We start from the raw sequence: 18,547 nt of genomic DNA, 5'->3' as shown, positions 1-18,547 counted from the left end.
TTATAAGATCCTCTTTTGGCAGCAGAAAAAGTTCAGCCTGCAGCGTCCTTTAGTCCTCTCATCCTCCAAGCACATCCTCCTGCACTTGCCCCGACCAAGCCTGCACGGCTCGCAAACAGCAAACTCCCCTGTGCCAAGAAAGAGCTGCTGACACGGCTTTCCGGGAACTCTCTAAAAACGGGGGACATGGCAAAGGCCACCAGCCAAGGGAGGGTTTGTATGGATGATTATAAAGAATATTTTCAAGAACCAGCCCAGATTTTTCAAAGAGCTCCTGCTTTTTGCAGGATGGAGTTGGGGAGAGTTAATTCTTAAGGAAGAAATAATCACAATTCCTGCTCCCCAAGTGCTTAGAATCTTGCATGGAGCAAAAGTAAACCACGGGCAGAAAAAAAATGACATATGTATTACAGAACTGTAAAATACATACCTGACACCCCTGTGAAGTTTGTTAGGTGAAAATGGGAGGGATACCATGAGGTTTTGGAAAGATGCTTGAAGATGGAGTTAAGAGACCAAGATTCAATTCTTGTTTGGCCCTTGTACGAGGTCTGCCCCGAAAGTGTCCGACCATTGTTAATCTAACAGGAGTGGTTACATGGCTGGACGCTTTCTGCACAGACCTTCGTATGTCCTCAGTAAACTCTCAGTCTGTTTTCTCATTTGTCTACTGGGCATTCTAGAAGCACCTGACTACATTTTTAGTCTGTTTAGTGGTCAAATGGAATCATTTATGTGAGAATATTTTGGTCATAATAGTACCGACCTCATAGGGGCGTTTTGCAGATTAAATGACACAATCCTTGTAAAGTTGTTGAATAGAGTGTCTGGTACATAACAGGCACTCAGTGACTAGTAGCAACCTGAGTATTTCTTACTCTGAAATTCCGTCTAAACACTTTCTAATTTTTTTTTTTTTTTTTTTTACAATTTTTCTTTCAGTTTACAATGTGCTTTCTTTCTGTAAAAGATGACTTCACAAAAAAAGATCCGTGGGCTCTTCCTTATGAATAGCTCATCTGTAATCATGATGAGGTTTCACTGAGTCACTCTGTTATTGGAGCCTTCTTCGACCAACAGCATGCATTTGTTTTTACTAGATTTAGGAGATGAGCTTGTGAGAGATGGGCAGGCATGTTCTCAGAGCAGTGCTAACTGGCTGGTAAAAGATTAAATCTATGACCTCAGTTTAGTTAGCATCATGAGCTAATGGGAAGAGCCAGTGGGTACAAATCTCTATGGCCAAATTGCAGTCCAGTAATAAAGATATTTGTCTGTGAAATGGAAAAATCCAAATATGATACTGGGGACAAGAGGAAAAGAAGAAAATAGAGTTAGTGGACTGAGATCTCAGACAATTCTATTTGCACGACTCTTTCTACCCCTCTTTCTCTCCAGAAGTCAGCAATAGCTAACAGGGCCAGAGCTTCTAAAAGAAAGGAAAAATTATATGCACGGGATTTAACCTACCTGCTGGAAATGAGTAGGTGTAATCCATTCCTGCCTGGCACCCTAAATTCAAAACAACACACATTTTGAAAGTTAAAATCGACACAGGAAAAAAAAAAACTGTATAAAACAGTATTCCCAACTGTACACGTGACATGGGATGTCAAGAGATGGGAGATCACAGAGTTGCAATCTGTTTCCCAAGCCAGCACTCCTGGCCACCACAGCAAGACCAAATTAACACAAACAAAAGGTAAAGTATCATACTCAGTTTGCTCTTGGAAAATGCCATGACAGGTCCAAGAAATCCCCATGAGAGGCACCATGGAGGGTGGACCTTTACTCTCAATTTCAGGGTGGTACTAGACAATTCTTCAAACTTTATGATCCGCCCCATCAAAATCTCATCAATTTGCATTTACCTGATGGCAATTGAGCCAAAGTGAAGAAAAACGCAAAAACAAAATAAAGCGTCTTCCTGCTCAGGGCCATCTTTGTGGAAGACTCTTTAGAATAGAGGTTTGGGATTTCTTTGAGAGAACAAGAGGCTCATTTATATTTAAAAGTAATGGGATATGCTCTTGGTCAGTGAAGTGAATCAATAAAGGAAGCACAATTATATGCCCCATTTCTCAGGATCAAGGGCTGATATCATGGATAATGGCCCTGGACGCCCATGAAGCCGTACATTCGGGGGAGTTTAACTGGTGTCGTGAGAACCCCAGGCTGGGAGTCGGGAGACCAGGGGTTATTCACGGGGCTGCCGTAGTCACCCAGGGATAAGGAGCTAATGACTCCATCTCTTCCAGCTTCCATTTTCTGGATGCAAATAAGAAGAAACTCACAAATTCTGCAGCCTCTCAAGGTTGTTGTAAGGATCTATCTAGCACGATTATGATGCAAAAGTGTTTTGAACATGTGGCATGCCTCGGGGGCCTGGTACCCTTAAAAGCTCAATCAATGTGGATTCTTCTTTTCCTAGCTTTCATTTTTGTTGTTCAGAAATACCACAGGGAGAAAGGGAGGGGGAACAGTCATTTTTCAAATTACCTCTGAATCCCTGGGCCTGTGACAACGTCACTTCAGAGAGGAAAGCCGTGATTGCCACATCTTTTCAATTCATTAAAAACATGGGCATCAAAAGTCATATTCACATCACTCCGCCCCCCCCCCCCAATAAGTTGCCTCTATTTCTGTTCTTCATTCCTAGAATGCAAAACAGAATAATTAGAAAATGTTAAGACTACGAAGTCAGAGAGATGGACTTAGCAAGTGTATGACCTTGGATAGGTTGCTTGATTTGTTGAACTTCAGTTTCCTAATCCTTAAAATAAAGATACAAAATGGTACGTGCTTCCCAGGGTATTTCATAAGATTAACCGATGCTAAGGAGCACGGCCAGGTTTAGAAATCCAAACTGTCATCCCGATGTTCCTTCTTGGGAACTTGCCAAAGTCAGCAAGACGGTACGCTGTGGATGGAGTGACACCCACTGAGGTTTGTGGGCTCTACTCAGCAGAGCATGGAAAGACTCTCAACCCTGACAAGCCTCACTGATCAAGATGTCATTTGTTCTGGAGAAACGTATAAATGTGGGTGTTCATGGCCCTTTCTCATGGACACTGTGCTGCTCTCTCAAGACCCTCCAGTCATGAGGACTTTCATCTTTCTCTCTGCTTTTCTCCTCTTTGTGGCCCCAGGTAACATGTGTATGTTGACAGGGAAGGGGAGCAGAGGTGGTGTTCCAGAGGGAGGGTCGACCTCAGTGAGCGTCCAGGCGTGACCAACCCTGGCGTGCAAAGGCACCCTTGAAACGGTGGCCGTGAAGGGGACCATTTGCTGCAGGAGGAGACTTCCACCCTAATGCCTCTTCCATAAATCCCTTGCGTTTTCCATTATTATCTGGGAGGGGCTGTCACAGTTTTGAAGAAATAAAGGATGGCCAGGAAGGATAACTTTTGGTGCCCCCTAAAAAACTGGGAAAAAAATTAAAAGCAAGGGTAGCAGTCTAAGGACCTTTTAAGATATGGTTATGGTAGAGATTAAGAGAAGGAAGGGAGACAAAGAAAGGAAAGGATGGGAGAGAAAAAGAATGGAGCTTAGAGACACCTATGCATTCACCTCGGCGGGCACCAGATGAAACAGTGTAACTTACACTGATGTTCCTTAGTTACATACCATAAACTGCGTGCTGTGATAAAAACTACACATAAAATGCCTTTAATTCTCCAAGCCAGTGCCTTTAAGGAAAATTCTTTCCTACCTTCCGTTGAATGGTATTCAGGGCATCTTTTTGGGTTTGGACCGTCCATTTTACATATATTTTGCAGATGCATAAATTGCACCTCAGATGGGCTAAACAGCTTCTCAGAGTCATACAGACAGGCAAGGGCGAAGCCAGGAGTGGAGGCCAACTCTGCTTTGCCCCAGTGAGAGGCAGTTAAGATGCCCTCCCCATGTCAGAGCTCTCTTCACTTGCTCCTGGGAAACTCCAGTGCCTCCAGTTAAGGCATAAGACTATACTCATCCAAAGTACCAGAGAGCTGAAGAAAGGGCTTCTCAGAACCCACGATAAAGTCCAAATTTGTGCCAGATGCTAGTGATACATTATCCCGGGAATAATGCTCAGAAATTTCACACCGGCTGTTTTGTGGCAAGCCCATGTGAATAGATTCTGTGTGAGGATATGAGGCTCTAGGACCTACAGTGAACCCGGCTACATCCACCCCACTGGTGTTGACGTACACACTGGAAACTGACCAGAGTTGTCCTTTTCAGATCACTCATTATGAGTCAACACAAGACAAATTTATTTACTATAAAATTATTTAAGATATTTAAATGAAACCAACGTATTAATGCACCATATGCGCACACACATACACACACACACAGTCCACATGGGCATCTGGGATGATCCGTTGGAAGCCTGTGGGCACCAACACCCTTTACTTCCTGAGTCTGCCTGAGTCATCCCTGTGGATTGGATCCAGTACAAGGGTTCTTGTCAGTGTGAGGTCCTGCAGCTCTGGCCCGAGATAGCCTCACAACATTATTGACAGAAGGGCAGAAAGAACATAGACCGCTGCAGTGGAAGCCAGGGTTCACTAAGCTTTGAAACAGCGGGGCATTTATACTTCTGAACTGAGATACTGACCCTGAATAATGGTTAGCGCATATGCTGGAACTAAGCCATCTGGTTGTTAAGTTTCACATAGATATGAATTAGGCACCTTTATTTTTTTTTTATTTTTTTTTATACAGTTTTCCTTTATATTTTCTTTCTTTTTTTTTTTTTTTTATTTCATCTTGTTATGGGGGATACAGAATTGCAGGTTACATACGTTGCTCCTGTACCGCTAGGCACCTTTATATTTTGATGTTAAATGCAATCTCTGTACATCTGACAGCTTCATTACATATACCCAAATTAGGCAACTCTAAAATGTTGATTCTGATGAGATATGTTGACTGTCCTTAATTTGAAGCAGACTTCTCTTGTTATTGCTACTGATCAAGTCCTGAGGCCAGGACTGTGCAAAATGATATTAGAAAAATCTTAAGGAACCATTCCCAACATACTCCTCCTGCCCGCTCCAAAGCACCTGCTGTCTACAGCTGGTGTTTTGATGGAATATGAAGAAGAAATCCTTTCCAGGCTGCTCCTTTACTTTCTGTCTACAATAATAAACATTTTTTTTTTCCTTTTTATGTATTTATCCAGTCTGAGTCATCACCCCAATCTCAGCTCTTGCTCTGCTCTCAGCAAGTAGCGATCTTCGAGAGTCCATTGCTGAACTCATGGACTCTGGAGGTGTTTGTAGGAACAAGTTGATAAATACCTCTACAGATTTTGATAGTGTGTGTTTCCCAAAGCCCCCCCACAGCCTAATCTCAAATGCTGGAAGACAAATCTGTTCTTCCAGGCATTTCACCCTGGGTGGAAAAAAAGACAGAAATATCAAATAGGAAATATTTCCCCAGCCATCTCCTCTAACTGCAGGGTATGGCACTGTGACAGCTTGTAAAGAAATCTTCACCAACTCATTACATAACTGATATCTAGACATGTCTGGAAAGAGAATTAATCCACGTGGCTCCTTCCCTTGTGTAGCCAAGAATGAATTTTTTGGTGAGAAATGCAAGAAGCTTAATGGGCAATGCACACATTTTTGTCATAAAAATGAAGAACTTGTTGCTCTCTGCTCGAAGTTCCTGAGTTGCTGCGTGCCTCACCAGCCATGTGGGAGCGATAACGAAGATGACTAATTTTGAAGACGAGCTTCCGGGAGAAGCATCAATGACCTAGCTTCTTCTTGTTATACTTTAATAAAAATAAATGGCTGTCTTTGATCAGTTTGTCAAATGCTTCATTTGGAAGGGAGAACGTGACTACCTAATCTTTAGAGTCCCACCACCCTGGCTTATTTTGTATAATTTTGGAGTAAAGAAATTCTTCCAAAGTCATGTGATATTTTTCTTAAATAGGGAATGTAAATCAACAAACTTCTAGCTTGCACACAGGCAGTTGGCCCTAACCAACCTGTTGAGATGAGAGAAAAAGAAGAAGAAGGAAAAAAGGAAGGAAGAAGAAAGGAAGGCAGGAAGGAAGGATGGACCTTCCAGCCACAAGAACTGTGAGCAGAGAATTTTTATTGTTTATAAATTACCCAGTGTAAGTAAGGTATTTTGTTATAGAAGCATGAATGAACTAAGACAATTATCTAGTTTAAGTAAGAATTTCCTGTCATGTTCCTAATGCTTAAGATCCAGTGTAGTTCCCCCCTGGGATGGAAACCTCGCCTTACTTCCATCTTCATTCCTCGAGATCAAGGTATTCAATCCTCTTAGAATCAATAACCCTTTGACAAAGTACTTCTTAATTACACTTTCTGTTTTGAGATAACTGTCGATGCCCATGCAGTTGCAAAAAAAATAATACATAGAGATTCCCAGATCTTTTACTAAATTTTTCTCAATAGCAACATCTTGCAAAACTATAGCGAAAATCACAGCCAGGATATTGACATTGATACAGAGGATTTCCCTCATCACAAGGGCTCCTTGTGCTATCCTTTTAGAGCCACACCCACTTCCCTCTCACCTCCACCTCCTTCTTTACCCTGGGAAAATTAACTTGTTCTCTATTTCTATAGCTTTGTCCTTCTAGAAATGTCATATAAGTGGAATTATACAGTATATAACCTTTTTGGATTGGCTTTTTCTCCAGTCAGCACGATTCTCTTCTGTCCTTCATAGGCATTCCCCAATAAATTCATTTCCTTTCTACTTCATGTTGCTATCTGCTTCTTGGAGGACCAGAACTGGGACATGTGGCGATCTCTGATTGTCTGTCCTGTTACTGTGTAAGGAGAACCTAAGTGGGAGCTCTGGTCGGGACACACTGACGGCTTGGTTTTGCTTAGGATGTGGGAGCAAAGTGTTGTTTCCGGGCTTTGTCTAACCTGTGTTCCAGAATGAGGAGAGCTTATTCTAGAATGTCAACTTTCAAAACTGGACATTTTCATCTCCTCTAAAATACTTCATAAATTTTCCTTAAAATAAATTATCTGGTGTTTTCCCTAAGGGCAAATCCTGGGAGCCTACGTTCTGTCTGTTTTGCCTGGGGTGGGGGCAGGGATTACATCCAAAGGCATATGCTCTCTGGAAGGGTAAAGGTAAGTAAGGTCACATGTGATTTGGTGCCATTGTTAGAAATACAGCATTTCAATAAGGCGTCCCCTTTTAACCTCTCTTCTCACTCTTGTCCCCTTTTTTGTTCTGAGCTCCAACCCAGTCTGCTGTTCTGTGGCCAGACATCGCCCCCTTTGATGACTGACGATGCCCACCATAAAGTATTCCCTATTGTCACTTATTGGCATTCTCACCCCACACCCTTTCTGTCCCAGAAGTGTGCTGAGACCCCTCGTGCATTCATGACCTCCTCGCATCCCACACCATGCTTCTTTTTGACACTACGTGTTTATTTATTCCTATAGTTTATTCCAGAGGCATCTTGGGAGGGATGAACTTTAGCCCCACTTACCTACACCAATATTTTCGACAAGAAGCTCCTGACTGATACCCACCTGGAACAATTTCATACCAGTTTAACTGAAACAGAACAGAAAGTCCTTTCACCAGAATCACAGAATGTCGAGGCCGAAGGTTATCTCAGAGATCATCTAATCCAATTCTTGTTTCAGATGGGGAGGCAAATGTGACTTGGGCTTCCCACATGACACTCACTCTCCCTGCCCTGAACTCTGCTGAACTCAAACTTCTAATGCCTCAACGCCGCCCCCTCACCCTGCGTCTTGGTGCTCCAGGCAACGCCGGCCTGTGATAAGCTTCAGTACTCAGGAGCAGCACTGCCCATAAAGACAGCCGCCCTGTCCTGCCCAGGGTGATGCCCTCCGACCTGCCCCTGCTCAGTCCGGCAGCCCTCGCCCCATGAGGATCCCTGTGCTGCTCTTGGCCATTTCTCTTCTGCTCTCCCAGGATCCTCCAGGTAAAAAGAGGCCCTCAGCTGGAAATATACACCATGGCAAAGGATGAGAGGTGGGGAGAAAAACTTGATTTAGGAAAAAAAAAAAAAAAACTTGAAGGATTCAGCAACCTTCTTCCATCCCAGCCTTTACCGCTTTGTCTTCATTGGGTCCATTAGTAAAACACAGTGGCAGCCCTCACACACACCTCCCAGCCGTGAGGCCTACGGCTCTAGGGAGGAAGACAAAGGCAGAAATCAGGGTTCTTAGATGTCACTGACCCCTGGCTGCCCATGGTGGCAGTTCCTCTTGGACTCCTTAGCGATGGGGACCCACCAGCCACATTTACTCCACTGCAGGGCAGCTGCCGGTATTCCTCATTGATTTTGTGGAATGAGATGGCTTCTCCCATCTGCCTCCTTCTGAGCAGCTTTGCTCTGCACGGAAAGGGGTCCTTCTAAATTTTACAACTTTTCATATCAGGTCAGAGGATTAGGATCAAAAGGAATGCAGTGAATTTAGTAGGCAAAACCATAATTTATTAACAACGCAAATAGCAGGTGTCTTTGGAGTCTGCTAAGGAAATTTCAGTTAGACTGAGATGTCAGCAATCTTCTGACTCCGATGTTAATCTGTGTACCAAGAAGCATACAGTTTTATAATATTGGATATGGAATGGATATGAGAGATCATCTAACCTAAGTCCCTCCTTTTAAAAGCTGAGCCAATAGTATAGTGAGTGGAAGTAATTTTCCCCAAGTTGCTCAACACATGTAGCCATGCTGGGACCAAACCAATTGTTAGGATTCATAGAGCCCACCCAATCCTCTCTCCCTAGCTGCTCCCTGAGTTTTCCAAGGCTCTGAAGAAGCCCAGAAGCCCCACGTGCATCCTTCCCCTCTTCCCGATGGGGTCTCTGCGGTGATTCACATGGGTTAATCATTATTCTCAGAGGGTATGTGTTTAGCTTACTCCTTCCTTGTCCTGTCTTCCTGGGTCATTTCTCATGGATGCTTCTATAAAATCCTGCTATCAGCATATTCCAGGTTTGTCAAAATATGATAATAATTTATTTATCAAGAGACAGGTTTCCCTCAACCTATGATCACAAGACAGAGAACCTGTCAAGATACAAAGCCTGAGTCGGATGGCCCTCCAGGGCCAGGGAGTGACGTGCAGAGATGGGAGCCATCCCCTGGGGGCCAGGTCAGACTGCCCTCTGCAGTGTGGGCTAAGAAAAGGCCTTAGCAGGAAGATGATCTGGGACAGAGGTCCCCAAAATTTTTGGCACCAAGGACTGGTTTCATGGAAGACAATTGTTCTGTAGGGGGATGGTTTCAGGATGATTGAAGCAAATTGTATTTATTGTGCAGTCAAACCTCTCTGCTAATGATAATCTGTATTTGCAGCCGCTCCCCAGCGCTAGCATCACCACCTCAGCTCCACCTCAGATCATCAGGTGTTGGATTCTCACAAGGAGCACAACTTAGATCCCTCCATGCACAGTTTACAGTAGGGTTCATATTCCTAAGAGAATCTAATGCCCCACTGATCTTATGGTGATGTGAGTGATGGGGAGCGGCTGTAAATACAGAGGAAGCTTTGCTCACTCACCTACTACTCACCTGCTGTGTGGCCCAGAGCTGGGGGGAGGGGGACCACAGATCTGGGAGAAAGTAGCAGGCAGAGGTGGGTGAGGTCAAGGTAGCTTTGGAACCCTGGTAGTGGGCTTGGTTGGATTTAATCAAAAACTAATGGTACACTGTTGTAGGGATTTTAAAAAAGAGGTGTGTGTGGACTGATTTTATTTTCAAGAAAGAAAGCCATGCTGGTTGGGAACCAGAGGGCCAAGTCAGGCAGGTAGGAAAGCGGAGGAGAGTCGGGGTGTTGGGAAGAGCTGGGCCGCCCAGCTCCAGGGTTCTCTACCTCTCCCACGAAGAAACCTGCTGCCAGTCCCGCCTTTTGGTGCTGGGGCACAATTAACCGTGGTGACTCACCCTGTTGTCTAGTGAGAAGTGAATTTGAAGTGGACAGAATATGCGGCTATGGTACTGCTCGCTGCCGGAGGAAATGTCAAAGCCAGGAATACAGAATTGGAAGGTGTCCCAACACCTCTGCGTGCTGTTTGAAAAAGTGGAGCAGCAGCTTACTGCATAGCACGAAACACTGAAACGCAGCCGTGCTTAAAGCACGACCTCTGTGCCTTCTCTGCCCAAGGCCTTGCGGCCAGGGCGTGCCCCGTGCAACCAAGAATCCAGTCGTCAAACGAGGTCTGCGGAGCTTCCACTCAACGCAAAGCGACGTAGGGGTCGCGGCAGAGCACAGCTCACAGCCTTCTGGGGTCGCAGATAAGGGAAGATGGCAACGCAGGTTAGGCGTGATTTCCGACACCTTAAAAACTGGACAAAAAAAAATTATGTATATCTAACCAGCAATAAACCTAAGTAAAACGTCATTTGTTTTGGTTTGAATGATATCAATTTATCTTAATAATACTGGTTTTCTTTTCTGATCAGAAGTTCTGCTCCACAGTTATATATGTCTTTTGTTAGTTAAAATGGAAAATAAATCGATGTTAAGTGCACCTTGTTTGGAATACAAGGTCTATATTTCAAAACAGACGTGGGAGGAGGAAAACAAAAGAGATGAGGTGTGATGACAAGGTTGGGGACTCCCCCATGACTTAAGGGGTTGACCACGTGGGTGTCTGTGTGGCGTCCCGTCCAGCAGAGGGCAGAAGAGAGCAGCCCTGCGCGAGGCAGTGCTGGGTGGGCGACATCCAGACTCCTTACCCTAGAAACCGCTAAAGGAAGGGGAGTAATGAAACATTTGACCTGCCTGTCCCTGTCACGTCATATTTCAGGGTCACTAAATGGTTTATGAGGAAAAGCTTCTCTCTACAAAAGTAACCCAGGTAACAAATGAGGAGTATCACCATTTTGTAGACACATAGGGAAATAGTGATCTAGCCAATGAATGTTAGTAGTTTTAAAATAAGCAAGAAAGGCCACCTGCAATGCCACGTAGGAGCTGCCAGGCGTGGTACAGCAGCATCCTCACCTCACCTTCGGACTGTGCCCTCTTTGCCAACAACAGCATAATGAACCTTCGTGTAGCTCTCACCTGAATTCCACGTGTAGTTAATCTCGTTTCATCCCTTGAGAATCTCCTTCCTCCTAGATTATTTCAAAGAATAATAACTTATTTCAAGGATGCCCATCTGAGAGTACTTTGGAATGTATAACTCAGAGAAAAGGACTGTTTTTAAAAATATTACCAAGATACTATTGTCATCCCTGGAAAAAAGTCAACGCTAGATCCTTAACATAATGCAATAGCCAATCAGTGTTCAAATGATGCTGATTATTTCACAAGTGCCTTTTTAGGAGGTGCTTTCTTAGAATCAGAGCCCTAAAAGGTCCACACACTGCATTTGTTTGTCTCCAAGACCTGTTGCATAGGTGATGTCGTCTCCTTGCTCTCCTAACTCTAACATACTGAGCCAAAAATGGAATGCAAACCTGGGCCAGCCTCTAGATGTCAGCACTGCAATCACAGCGATGGGAGGAAGCTGTTAAACAGCCCCCAAGGATGCAACACTCCAAACGCAGAGCACAGAATGTGCTATAGGGCTATGTGGCACTTGCTTTCTTGTTTCTTATGCTGTGTTGGTGCCCTTCATTATTCTTCATCTTTTACAAAGTCCTGTCAATACATACTTTCTTCTGATCCTCACGATAAGCTCTTGAATGATGCAGAGTAACCACATGATCCTCACCTTTTAGGTGTGGAGGTTAAGGCTGAGAGGGACCAGGGGCTTTCCTAACATCATCCAGGACCTTAGGCAACCCCACAGTCAGGTGCAAATCAGAGCCCGCACAGCACGGCGCGATCAAATTCGGGGAGCCTGGGGTCCCAGCCCTACTCTCAGCCAGTAGCCTTGCGAAGGTTACTTAACTGGTTTGTGCCTTGATTTTCCCTTCTGCAATACGGCCACTTTACTAAACAATACTTACAAGCACAGACTCAACTTCTAGCCCCACATTAAAATTATTTTTGTCTCTTTTTTAAATTTCAGTTTAATACGTTGCCGAGAGAGAGGCCATCTTGTACTTCCCTATATAACAAAGATCAGAGCAAGGATTCCTCCAGGCTTTAATCAGCGCCACCAGCAGCTGGAGGGGTAACAACATGCAGAAAGGAAAACTACCTCATTGTCAGGTAGAATTGGGCTGGCCTTGTAGCCTGGCTTTCCCGGAAGAGCCTGAGTTTTGCTTGCTGCCCCGATGTTCCATCCTTTCACTTTCTAAAGGGGCTGACGCTAAAACAGCACTTCCCCGATGACAATTCACAGTCATATTAATGAACTGCTACCCTCAGCACTAAAGGGAATTACAAAGTTAGACTATTTTAGTATCATAGCTTAATAGTAAAAGAACAAAGGTACATTTCTCTATTTTGTTGCTTCCAGAATTGGCAGGAAATATGAACAGTTAATGCGTTTAGCATTGATAGTTGATGTACTACATTACACAATCAGAAATTCAATAGCATTGCTACTTATGTTCTTTCTCCGAAGAACGGCTACAGATCTGAAGGCTGCAGTTCCCAATGGAAGATCAGTAACCCTTTGAAATTAGCCTGATGAAAATCAACAGAAAGAAGGATTATTTGGACATTTTTAATTTTATAATTTATGCATTTTTTAATATGTGAACTTGAGAGAGACAGAGACAGAAGTAGACAGAGACAAGAGACATAGAGAAATTGAAGATTGAGCAAGGAAATATCTGGGTGAGCAGATCCACCACCCAGGCCCTTACTGGAAAATGCAAATGTGCAGGGGGTGAGATTTTCAACCCTTTCTTGCCTCCCAAGTGATATCCCGTTAAATCCCAGAAAACATGAATGTGAGGAAAGAAACCACACGGCAGCCAAGTCTGGGCTCAGAAGTTGCTGTAGAATCAGCCTTGAACTCTTCTACTACATTCCCAGTGACCCAGAGAAAGTTACCCTGGAGGAGACTCACAGAAGAGTAAAGCAGAGATTCCCATGTGGATTTTCTTCTTCTTGAATTTTAGGCTGTAATATGTTAACAAATCCACAAGGACTGCTAGGACTCATTTACATCGACACGGATGCCCCTCTACGAAAAAGAAGGTGAGAGGTTGGGTGAGGTGGCTAATGCCTGTAATCCTAGCACTCTGGGAGGCCGAGGCGGGAGGACTGTTTGAGCTCAGGAGTTTGAGACCAGCCTGAGCAAGAGTGAGACCCCGTCTCTACAAAAAATAGAAAAATTAGCTGGTCATGGTAGTGTGCACCTGTACTCCCAGCTACTGGGGAGGCCGAGGCAGGAGGATTGCTTGAGCCCAGGAGTTTCAGGTTGCAATGATGCCACTGCACTCTAGCCCAGGTGACAGGGTGAGATTCCTGAGTCCTCCCAGTGTGATATAGTGAAAGACGGATGTGGACTCATGGGCAGCAGACCTTGGGAGGCAGTGGAGCTACTTTTGCGGCTGAATCCAAGAGAAAAAGTAATCACCTTAGGAGGACTGGGAAGGAGTTGAAATGCTTTGCAGTTGTGAGAAATTAAGCAAAAAGAATAAAAGCAGCAGGGAGAAAACATACCCTTCCTGTGAAAAATTATATTCTTCTTATGTCTGTGACCACCAAGAGTTCCCACTCTTTTCCAAAGGAATTTTCTTCCTTTCCCTTTAACTCTGAGTGTGTCTTTATTTTACCTGCAGTCCGTTCTGTTACCTTAGCGTGCACACAGCCGGGGCCAGATCTTCAGTCTTGAACTCACACGTACGCACACGTCACCTTTTCACCCATCCTTGGTTTCTTCTTAAAACAGTGGCTGGGTCTCTAAGACGTTTCTCAGTTCTAAAGTTTTATGATTATTGTGTCAGCATTGACAGCCTCCACAGATTTATTTAAAATGATAACAATGTAGGTTTTTAAGAGTTTTATTACCCAGAAAAGATATTTATTCCTCAGAACCCATGTAAGAAGATTTCCAGTGTTCTTTTACATACTTTCTTAAGAGTGCTCTTAGGATGGCTGAAGGCATTACAGATCAAATTGCCTTCTGAAGACACAATTCATTTTGTGATTCCTTGTATGAAAGAAAAAAAAAAAACACCAAGTAATATTTTTGTGCAGTTCTCTAAGCCAATCCCTTTATCACTATCCAAAAGCTGTTTTCTCTCCTGTCGTGCAATTCTTCCCCACTTCTTTTCCAAAGAGGGCTTTAATATCTGTGTCTATCTTTTCCATACATCAAGTTCTTTTCCCTGGAGGGGGATCTGTGCCTATGTAAATGAGGTCCTAGCAGTCCCGGTGGATTTGTGAGCATGTTACAACCTAAATTTCAAGAATAAGAAGATCTACATAGAACCTTTGCTTCGTTCTTCTGTGAGCCTCATCCACAGAAAGTTCCACTGGGTCATTTGAAAATGCAGTAGGAGAATCCACATTTGATACCACAGAATACCTCTGCGTCCAAACTGGGCTCCAGTATGGTTTCCATTCTCACATTTATATTTTCCAAGATTTAACAGGATGCCACTTGGGAGACAAGAAAGAGGATGTTCCGGTGTTGAAAATATCACACACACACACACTTTTGCATTTTCCCATAAGATCCTTCAGGGATGGGGGTTGCAGATCATCTTTTCTGTCAAAGGAGTCTCTTTCATTTTACTGTAGCTCACCTATTTGCTTCAAGTAAATCAAGATCCCACATACTAAGCAGCTTAAAAAAATATTTTTTATAAGTTGCATGGACCAAAAAAAAGAGTTTGAACCAACGATTAGCATATTCTGTAATGGGTTCTGCCATTGCCTTCCGCCTCCCTTCAGGATAGATGTGGCTTTTAGCAGGCCACAAGGAATGACAGGAAATGACAGTTTCTGAAACCAAGTCCTACCTGGGAGGTTTGATGACTTTTTTTGCACTGAAATAAGCATGTTCAGCAGACAGAATAGAAGCGCTATGGGCAGCTTTACTTAAGTCATTGTTTAATGAATACCGGGCTACTGAGAAGCGCTTGAGGAAACTGGTGATTTTATGAAAATGACCCATTTGTTCTGCTTCTCCAGACCTTTCATCTTCCTGCTACTCTTCTCTTTCTCTCCCCCTGTTCTTTCTTAATCGCCAAACCCACGTAAGGCATCCAGGCATGTTATTTACTTTCTGAGAAGTACCGCTCGAGCGTCTGTCCCTGCAGCAGTGGGACGCTACCGCCTTGACCTGTGTCCCCCAGGATGAGCCGTCACTGGAACGCGGCTCCGCCCACGCCCCGGGCCCACTCGCCCGGCCCAGCCCCATAAAGGAGCCCTGGGCCTGCGCACCCTGCGCCCTTCCCGGCTGCGGTCCCGCAGCAGACATGAAGCAGCCATCTCTCCCTCCCTCTGCCAGCCTTCTCCTTGTGGCCCTGCTGTTTCCAGGTAAAAGAGAAAGGTGGCCTGGGCCTGGGTGCCAGGACCCCTCTGCAGTGGGCGTTTTGGGAATGGGAGTCCAGGCTGGGCAGGGAGAGAGGACGTCGGGCGGCACATGTTCCGGATGGTGCTCCTGGGCAGGAGCCTCTGAGCTCACTGGCTTCCCCACGGAGAGGGTCCCTCCCCGACGCCGTTTCCTTGTCCTTTTAACTTTCCCCTGCCCCTTCCAGAGAGGGACACTGGCTTTTAGGGGAGCTCAAGAGATGCTCAGCTTGGCTCTGATGAGGGACCCAGGCTCCCTGCTGACCGCACACGCGTCTCACACGCCACGCACCTGCTCTCTCCACACACGCGCACGCGAGTGGCACCGGCCCCCGCCCGCTGCCTGTCCCCTCGCCCGCGTGCGCTCAGCCCCACGAGCGCAGGTGCCGCGTCTTCACGGGTCCGCCGCACGGAGAGCTCCGAACTTGCCGTGCTGGTGTTTATGCTTCAACAGGACCGTCCGGAACCCGCTATGTTAACCTCTCAGGCACTGCGGGGCCCAGAGAACTCGCGGAAGGGTCGCCTGGTCACTCGTCACACCGCCAAGTAAAACGCTACGTCTTACCGCCGCGTACCCCGCCTTACGAGGGTAAGTCGGTCACCGAAGCGTGTGACAAGTTCATCCCCCGGGAGATGCGGAGGGAAGGAGTACAGGGAAGGTGGCTGGGCAGGCAGGTGCTGGGGGAAGCCGGTGTGGGTGGCCCGGGCTTCCCTGCCTGTCGGGACCCCGTGGGTCTGACGCGTCTTCTGGGCTGCACCACTGAGGGCGTCCCGGGGCCGAGACGCAGCTTCCCTGAGGCCGTGTCTGCAATCCCTGACTTCGCCCAAACACAGCAGCTGGGGGAGGCCCTGGAAGAACATTCTCCTCCTGCCAGGCCGGAGCCCCCGCTCCCTGGGCTTCGGGGCTCAGTCACTCCACACAATTCACTGACTACCTTCCAAATGTGGCTGCCAAATGAGGGTCAGGGAATGCTCCCTGGAGATGCGGGCAGAGAACAGGCTGTGCTGTCCGTCTGCTGGGCGAGGAGGAGCACAGGGGAGGACAAAGGGCAACGAGCCCACGGACGCTCTTCTGGACTTCGCTGAACAGGGCCAGGCTCCTGGTCTGCCCCAAACCCCGTCCAGGGCCAGCTTCCTATCCACAGCGCTGGAGGAGATGCAGTTTCCAAGATGCGTCCTTAATCCCGAACTCACTGCCGACCTGAAACAGGAGAGACCGGGTCAGAAGCTCGGTGGCAAGTGCCCGGAGGACGAGAGCGTGCTGGCCGATCGCTGGCGAAACCAGCAGATGAAGTCCCAGCAGTGTGGCTTCCTGCAGCAGCCCGTCCAATATCCCATCCCTGCACAGCTGCCCTCGTCACAGAGGACTCACTCGTCTCGTCCTCCGCCCAAGGGAAGGGGAAAGAAAAAGCCATTATTGCACCGCAGACAGGAACAGGCCCAGCACCGGGCAAGCGCCATTTGGTCTAACAGCACTTCTATGAGACAGGATTGTTATTCCCATTTGGTTAGAAGAGACTTAGAAGGAGCAGAGCTATCTATCTGGTGTGGATGTTATAGTTCAGAACTAGATTATCTGTCGCAGGATTAGGAAAAAAAAAAAAAGAACAAACACCTTAAAACTTTGAGCTACAGAAAGGTGTTTCCTATCCGTTGCCATCCTACCATATTCCTAAGGGCTAAAGTGACCACTGTTTGATTCTTTTTTCTTTTCTTTTATTTTTTTGTAGTTTTCATTTTGTTGTTTTTTAAATTTACTGTTTGATTCTTGAGCTCGTTTTAAGAGGCTAATGTTGGGTATTTCTTCATACAGAACCTGAACCAAATTTCTATGTTGTCAACTGCAAGAGAAGTGAAGGCTACTGTCAAGAATTTTGTAACTATATGGAAACACAAGTAGGCTACTGCTCTAAAAAGAAAGATGCCTGCTGTTTACGTAGGAGCTGATGTTGCTGACGCAGAAGCCCAAGCTCGACCACCTGCCTGTACTCCTAGGCCACGATGCTATTATCAGTCCCGGATTTCTGAGAAGTTTCTGAGCAGGGAGGAACTGAAGTTACCATTCGTGCCAGACAGTCTAAACATTTTATCGTGGCAAAATAAATGACAAAAATGCTACCGCGATCTTATAGAAAGTGACTTAGCTTATGCTGGTAGATGTGTATGTAATAAAATGTCATAGGAAAGCATTCAAATAATTTATTCTTTTATTTAACAAATATTTCTTGAAAACCTACTTTTGTCCTAGGCATGAGAAATGAAGCCAATTGGAAACATGAATCATATATGTGGGGAGACAAGTATCTAAACAAATAAAAACAATAAATGCTACATACGATATCCATGTGGATATACCCTAGGCAAATGTGTGCAGCAGATAAACAAAAGATAGTTTACAAAGAGTTCCTGGGCAAATCTGAGAAGGATTTTGGAGGTTGAGTAGGGATTATCAAGTTGAGAGAGAGAGAGAGAGGCAGAGGTTTCCAAACAGAGGGTATAGTTTCTAGGAAGGCCTGGAGACATGAAAGTATGGTTTGCTAAGTTAATGGGGGGAAGTTCAGCATAACAGCAAATGAGAGGTTAATTAGTAGTAGCAGATATGACTGGTAGAAGCAAAACAGTGTGAAAGTCTCAAAGCACAAAGGCGCACTCACTCCAGGCTGATGCCCAGGGACAAGGAAGGTCTGATGAAACTAGCACTTACATATGAAACCAGAACCCCCAGCGATTTGTCTCACCTCTTTGTAAAGCAATCTGTCCATATACCCGCAAGACAAAAACTACTTGTTTTTGTTGTCTCAGTTCTGCTTCCCAGAAATTATCCTCAGGAAATAACAATAATATGTTCATAAACTTTTTGGGGAAAAAAATCTAAATGTTCGAAACAGAGCAATATCTTAGCAAACTATGGAACATTGACTTAAAGGGATATTTCTTAAGTATAATAAATATAAAAGCAATGAAACACCATTAAAATGGATACGATAAAATATTCAAGGTAGTTTTCTCTCCTAAAAATTACAGCATTCCAAGGTCCGTAAATTTGACATAAAACTAATTATGAAAAATACATCCAAAAATGATAAAGTTTCCAATGTTAAGATTAGCGGTGATTTTAAATTATT

General features: G+C 45.1%; 4 protein-coding genes across 4 annotated transcripts; 3 read left to right on the top strand and 1 right to left on the bottom strand.

Moving 5' to 3' along the window:
* LOC138393560 (beta-defensin 105-like) lies at positions 1-1,941 on the bottom strand. The gene is made up of 3 exons (XM_069484774.1): positions 1,872-1,941; positions 1,471-1,512; positions 1-128 (listed from the first exon to the last, which is right to left on the bottom strand). Exons 1-3 carry the CDS (start codon positions 1,939-1,941, stop codon positions 1-3), a joined length of 240 nt encoding a protein of 79 aa, XP_069340875.1.
* A 1,159-nt stretch (positions 1,942-3,100) lies between these two features.
* LOC138393559 (beta-defensin 106A-like) lies at positions 3,101-5,718 on the top strand. The gene is made up of 2 exons (XM_069484773.1): positions 3,101-3,149; positions 5,564-5,718. The coding sequence occupies exons 1-2, from the start codon at positions 3,101-3,103 to the stop codon at positions 5,716-5,718; spliced, it is 204 nt and encodes a 67-aa protein (XP_069340874.1).
* A 2,184-nt stretch (positions 5,719-7,902) lies between these two features.
* LOC138393691 (beta-defensin 104A-like) lies at positions 7,903-10,107 on the top strand. Its single transcript, XM_069485071.1, has 2 exons — positions 7,903-7,960; positions 9,947-10,107. The coding sequence occupies exons 1-2, from the start codon at positions 7,903-7,905 to the stop codon at positions 10,105-10,107; spliced, it is 219 nt and encodes a 72-aa protein (XP_069341172.1).
* A 5,221-nt stretch (positions 10,108-15,328) lies between these two features.
* LOC138393558 (sperm-associated antigen 11B-like) lies at positions 15,329-17,369 on the top strand. Its single transcript, XM_069484772.1, has 3 exons — positions 15,329-15,389; positions 15,877-16,011; positions 17,236-17,369. Exons 1-3 carry the CDS (start codon positions 15,329-15,331, stop codon positions 17,367-17,369), a joined length of 330 nt encoding a protein of 109 aa, XP_069340873.1.
* The last annotated feature ends 1,178 nt before the right edge of the window (positions 17,370-18,547 follow it).

The sequence above is a fragment of the Eulemur rufifrons genome, chromosome 12, assembly GCF_041146395.1.
Source record: "Eulemur rufifrons isolate Redbay chromosome 12, OSU_ERuf_1, whole genome shotgun sequence".
NCBI lineage: Eukaryota > Metazoa > Chordata > Mammalia > Primates > Lemuridae > Eulemur > Eulemur rufifrons.
The sequence above is the reverse complement of the archived record's forward strand: the minus strand, read 5'-3'. Positions and strand labels throughout refer to the sequence as shown.

What these genes read in the sequence shown, in the direction of transcription:
- LOC138393560 (XM_069484774.1), bottom strand. Translation starts at nt 1,941, where the DNA reads ATGGCCCTGAGCAGGAAGACGCTTTATTTTGTTTTTGCGTTTTTCTTC. An exon ending in TTTGGCTCAATTGCCATCAG is followed by an intron (nt 1,513 to 1,871) that starts GTAAATGCAAAT and finishes TTTTGAATTTAG; the next exon opens with GGTGCCAGGCAGGAATGGAT. An exon ending in CACCTACTCATTTCCAGCAG is followed by an intron (nt 129 to 1,470) that starts GTAGGTTAAATC and finishes TTCTTGGCACAG; the next exon opens with GGGAGTTTGCTGTTTGCGAG.
- LOC138393559 (XM_069484773.1), top strand. Translation starts at nt 3,101, where the DNA reads ATGAGGACTTTCATCTTTCTCTCTGCTTTTCTCCTCTTTGTGGCCCCA. An exon ending in TCTCCTCTTTGTGGCCCCAG is followed by an intron (nt 3,150 to 5,563) that starts GTAACATGTGTA and finishes TCCCTTGTGTAG; the next exon opens with CCAAGAATGAATTTTTTGGT.
- LOC138393691 (XM_069485071.1), top strand. Translation starts at nt 7,903, where the DNA reads ATGAGGATCCCTGTGCTGCTCTTGGCCATTTCTCTTCTGCTCTCCCAG. An exon ending in GCTCTCCCAGGATCCTCCAG is followed by an intron (nt 7,961 to 9,946) that starts GTAAAAAGAGGC and finishes CCTGTTGTCTAG; the next exon opens with TGAGAAGTGAATTTGAAGTG.
- LOC138393558 (XM_069484772.1), top strand. Translation starts at nt 15,329, where the DNA reads ATGAAGCAGCCATCTCTCCCTCCCTCTGCCAGCCTTCTCCTTGTGGCC. An exon ending in TGTGGCCCTGCTGTTTCCAG is followed by an intron (nt 15,390 to 15,876) that starts GTAAAAGAGAAA and finishes ATGCTTCAACAG; the next exon opens with GACCGTCCGGAACCCGCTAT. An exon ending in GCGTACCCCGCCTTACGAGG is followed by an intron (nt 16,012 to 17,235) that starts GTAAGTCGGTCA and finishes TTCTTCATACAG; the next exon opens with AACCTGAACCAAATTTCTAT.